General features: G+C 41.8%; 1 protein-coding gene across 1 annotated transcript in view; it reads left to right on the plus strand.

Moving 5' to 3' along the window:
• The first annotated feature begins 2,672 nt into the window (after window positions 1–2,672).
• Window positions 2,673–5,475, plus strand: part of LOC108753230 — a 4,805-nt gene continuing 2,002 nt past the window's right edge. The window contains exon 1 of the mRNA XM_018494643.1: window positions 2,673–2,716. Coding sequence (XP_018350145.1) covers window positions 2,673–2,716 — 44 coding nt within the window. The remainder of the gene's footprint in view (window positions 2,717–5,475) is intronic.

The following is a 5,475-nucleotide window of genomic DNA, read 5'->3' on the forward strand; positions in this document are numbered from 1 at the left end:
AGCTCTGCACTCGACACCACTAATTCGCCAATATAAAAAGAGGCCCTCCACGAACAACAGTCAGTCGAATTCCAATCTTCAATCGTTATTCTGCCGGTCCGCACACAAATTCCAATCACTAAACATTATTCTACCGGTCCGCTGCTAATAAAAGTGCTGAGTCGCGATCCATAAAACCGAGTAATCACGTAACCATACTGCGCGACCGGAACCTCCACATCTTCGAGTCAACCCTCCTCCTTGGATCGCCAAGGAAATCGGGCCATTGAATCTCTCCACACCTGCAGAATACCAGTAAGTCTCATCTTGACACACACACACATATGCGCGCGCGCGCACACGCACACACACATATATATATGAATATACCCGCTATACTTAACTCACGTTCATAACTCATAGTTCCTCGTCTAAACCGTCCCTATAAGAGTTGGCTTAGAAGCCGGATCTACGGGGAAGCGCGGAGACTCCTGGACCAAGAGTTCTAGAAGTACCTCGGGGGTTCTCGAGATCGGAATCGCCCAGTCGAGGAGAAATTGCTTCCACCACCCTCGTCACCACCGGCTCCGCCGGCTCTATCTATTAACCGCGACCCGTTAGAGGTGATACCTCCCCCTCGAACTCCTTCATCTCCCCCTCAAACGCCTTCACTTCCCCCTCAAACTCCTTCACCTCCCCCTCGATCTCCGTCACCCTCGTTTTCTGACGCTTCGACGGAGCGAATTTTTCCTGACACTCCTCCGCTAACATCCGATTTGTCGGTCATTTCCATCCCAGTTTACCCCAGAGGAATTCCGTCCCCGACGAACTTTACAGCGTGGAGTTCTTAGAGAAAGTTCCTCCTCCCCCACCGAGATCTTATTTCCGCATCCTAGAGAGTAATACTTTTGAGTCACTCATTAGTCAATTCCCGTGAACTACCGCATCTATTCCTGAGGGGACCTTCATCGGCCCTCATTATTTTAATCCCCAAGAAATCCGACATGTAATCACCGGCCAACATTCCAGTTCCTATATTCCCGTATTTATTCCGAATTCCGCCAATCCATACTTAGTTCTGGTGGAATTCTATTTTAATCTTTTTCCTCTTTCTTCCGTTTCTATCCACAAAATAAACTAAACAAAACCTGTGTGTTCACATCATCCTGAAACCCGATTCCCTGGCCAATCAATATCCATAAAAATGTATTATAGCTATTGAATAGATTGTTGTGTAGATTTATGGACTTTCTTTATTAGTAGCCATATTAATGTATGTTCCGGAATTACGTTTCACATTCTCGGAGCAAGCAAACAGCTCGTCGACACCGAGCCGTTAAAAACAAGCATATCGCTCCTGTTCTAATTACTGTCTGTCTAACTGTTGTCTGTCTCAAATGACCCACGCGACCCCCCTTGCGCAAATTCCGAAAACTATCGATCGCGCACACGCTCCGTGTGCGAATCGTCAGTTCACTGCCTAATCTCGATCGATGATCACTTACGAATATTCAGTGCGAACAAAACGACGTGCCGCGTATCTCCGGTGTTTTCTACTCCTTAACGTTCCGAAATACGCGTACCGCGAGAATCATCAGTGCGAGAAAGAACTGCAGGAATTGGCGGCGAGATTCGCCGGTCGCGTTGTTGCAATACTAATTCTTATAACGGCGACGAAAATTTCTTCATCGTAGTACCAAGCACGCATCGAACAGAACATAGTAAAGTTCGGATTACGAGCATTGCCTACTGCCCGCTTCGAAAGCAATTTAATTTCGACTCACGAATAAAGCAAATTGTTAAAACAAAGAGAATCGACATTATTACAGCCGCCTTGGCGAACGAGCCTTAATACAAGATGACACCAGCGAACCGTTACAAAACAATGTATAAATTAGTTGTAATAAATAAGCCTATTATTGTATAATCTTGTGGTTTTTTTTATTATCTTCTGCTTGGTAATAATAAATAATGCTAGTAATTATTCATCTTTCTCTCGTTCTTCAATCTTAAGAACCTTAATAAAACCTCATAGTCGTTAAACCTTGCCCTTTCGCACGTGGTCCATTCCCGAGTTAAAGGGATTCCCTGACTCGAAATTCGGACCAACGATCGCACCGCTCGTAGGAAACAGATGTCATAGCGTATTTATGGGACGTTGACCCATATTCTGAAACGAGCATAAAAAGGGTGCGTTCGACTCGCGGATACGTGCGAGACAAGAGTTTGACCGTCCTTCCACACTCCATCCTTTCTATTCCCTCTTTTCTTTAAATCCATTTCCGGAGCTTGGATGTAACAATTAATTTAAATAAGTTTTTCTCGAACTCATTCTTTGCTAAAGTTCTAAAATTTGTATTAAGTTGAATGTACTCGCGAAGCCACGGAGATTGCGCGAATTGCAGTATACGATGAATCTTTGTAATGCGGAGACCGTGACGAGTACATTGCTGCAGATTGCGATAATGTATGACGTAACGTTTTTTATCATACAATATCGCGAAGAGCTTCTCCTCTCGCTTGCCGGGTAGTTTCTCGCGCGTTGGACAAGACGTAGATGGAATGCGCCGCGATGTTGCGAATACTCCAAGTCCACCTCAAGAACGTAATCTGGTGAATCTGTCGCGATGATTATAACGTCAAAATTGTTTACATCAGCGAATCGTCGATTCAGCGAAAATCAGCGTATAGCAATGGTTGCTCAACCATACAGATTGTTAACGTCAAAGTGCATCAGGTACGTTGATAGTTTAGATGGATCGTACGACTACTTGTTGTTGGCCTGCGCGTACCTGTTTAAACATTGACTCAGACCGCCACGTATACCACGTTCGATGAATAAAACCATATCAATGTAAAAAGTTCGAAATTGACGCGAGTGTCAACATCGCGTTCCACGTAAAACCCGGTAGTGTACAATACGCGGGATCGAGTTCATAAATGGTGATGCAACTGTTGCGAAAATTCTCAAAAATGTCGGCCAACAACAAGACATCTGTTTTAAAGTACAAATCGTTATATTCACCGAGGGTTCGAATAAAGAATCGCTGCCACACGTTCATGCGCGTAATCACTCTCGGAGTATCGCCCGTTAACGAACTATAAAACGATTCGCACGGAGGTAAACATGTATCCTCCACTTTTTCAACGCAGTCATCCTATTCGTATGGAAATATATAATACCTTTACGTGAGAGAAGATCAAAATCCTCCACGCTGAGATTAAAAAATTCTGACCGCGTAATTTTCAATTTATCTTTATTGAGATACGACGCTAATTTTTCTAAACTGGTAAACTTAAATAAATCTATAAAACATATTTATTTTTACACAAGTTTTTTCTTTTGATCATTTTTGGTGCTATCGACATATTTTCTAAATGAAATGTATTTTTCTTTAGTTATAGGAAGTAATTCTGTACGTCCTTTATACGCGGTAACTATATCTTTGATAATAAAATGTGCATCGTATCCCGATAAATTAGGAAAAACTACGGGAATGCAATATGAATCTTTATAATTCAAGTTACAATTTGAATTTTTGACACGGGGCCTCTGTATCGCCCAGTCAAGTAGCAATGATCGCGTATCCGCGTGTCATCCGGCGCGAACGGTTTTTCACACATGACAGCGTGGCGCTGTTAAATTGCCAATCATCTCGCGTAAAATCTGCCATGGGTACATTGGCCGAAAGTATAGACTCTACACTAATGCGCAAATTGCTAAGTTCTTCGGTGAACCATGCGACGCAATCGTTACCACGATGAAACCAATACACAATGAGTTGTCGTAGAGCAATGGACATAATATGCTAAGCTAAATACCCGATGTTGCTAATATATATAGCTGGATGTTTCCATGTCTATCTTCATCCTTTCTAGGGTACATTCTAGATTGGCGTAGACCGAACCATGAACGGGGCGCGTTCCTTCCTGCAGTGATTGCTGAAACTCAACCACTCGTTGTCCTCACTGGACAGCCGGATCACACAGTTGTTAAATTTTCCACAGTCTATTGCATGGATCTCCAATTTCGTACTTGTATGAAAATAGTGCAAGCATCTGAAAAATAACACAAATGTTTATTATTATTTTTAAAAAATGTTGCTGAAAATATTTATAAATTTTTTCTTTTTTAAATGTATACAAACCTATCACAGAAATATAATATATTCTATTCTTTGTTACTGTAATTTGCGATCTCACAAGGCGGGACAGATCCTTTATCCATGCCCTGTATTATCGTTGCATGGATCCTGCACAAGAGATTGACGTGTTTGCCCCTCTTTCGATCGGTGAGCCAATGGTGAATACTCGATGAGTAATGGAAGAATTTCTTTTTGCTTCTCGATGATGTAAACATTGATGGAGATGTCGTTGAGACTTTCAAATCTTTTAATTTGACTCAACGTCATTGGAAACTGGATGCCTGTGAGATTTAGCACTGTAGAATAATGTGGATTTAATGACTCTCGCTCCGTATTCTTTTTAGCCAGGTGTAGAGCGGCTACCATCATCCATGCGAAACATGCGTTGCCTAGAGATTGCACGTTGATTGTCGCTCTCTTCATTTTAATTTCTCGTGGGAGTTCGATGTGGCATCCTGCGTATAACGGATTGAACTTGTTCACATTCACGGATACGTGACAGCATCCATCCGCTATCGCGCTCCTAAAATTCTTCCAGCGATGTCAGAATAGGCTCTATGACGCGCAACTCGTATCACTCTTCTAAATTAGATGAACGGAAGAATTCATAATTTTTCGTATTAATACTTTTATTCGCGCGTTTATCATCTGATATGAATTCGCCATTAAACGCGGTGTTTATCTTAATACTTATTCTTAATAATTATATATTTCTGTATAACGTCTCGCACACATTCCGGCACTATTTCTCTCGCAGCTTCGAGGAATTGGCGAAACTCGATGTGTCCAGAGTTATCACGGCACCGGTTAGTATATGGCTTTCGAATACTGTATTGATTTCACGCCATCGGAGTCCCGCGTTATACGCAGCACCTACTTGCACAAAAACGTTTATACATCGAATCCTTCAAACTTTCAAGCCGCGCGACACGAGCGATCAACGATTGTGTAATATCAATCGATAATCGCGGGAGTTTAACACGACTCTGTTCTTCCAGCGATTTGATGAAATTATCGCAACGCTGTTCCTACGCGACGTATTCTTCTCAAGTATTCAATCGAGCGGCTTGTGCCACCAAATCACGCTCCTTTTGATTCATATTAAAATGTACTATTTTTCACAGTCACTAAAATATAATTTTCACACATTCATTAAAAAGTATAATTTTTGCACAGTTGCGTTAAATGTCTTTCACATTGTGCAAATAGGACATAGATTGCATGATAACATTTTGATACAGTGAATCTCGGCACTCCTTACAATACATACCGTCATATACATATATATACAATATATATATAAATGTGTGTGTGTGTGTGTGTGTGTGTGTGTGTGTGTGTGTGTGTGTGT

This window comes from Trachymyrmex septentrionalis, unplaced genomic scaffold (assembly GCF_001594115.1).
Source record: "Trachymyrmex septentrionalis isolate Tsep2-gDNA-1 unplaced genomic scaffold, Tsep1.0 scaffold67, whole genome shotgun sequence".
Classification (NCBI taxonomy): domain Eukaryota; kingdom Metazoa; phylum Arthropoda; class Insecta; order Hymenoptera; family Formicidae; genus Trachymyrmex; species Trachymyrmex septentrionalis.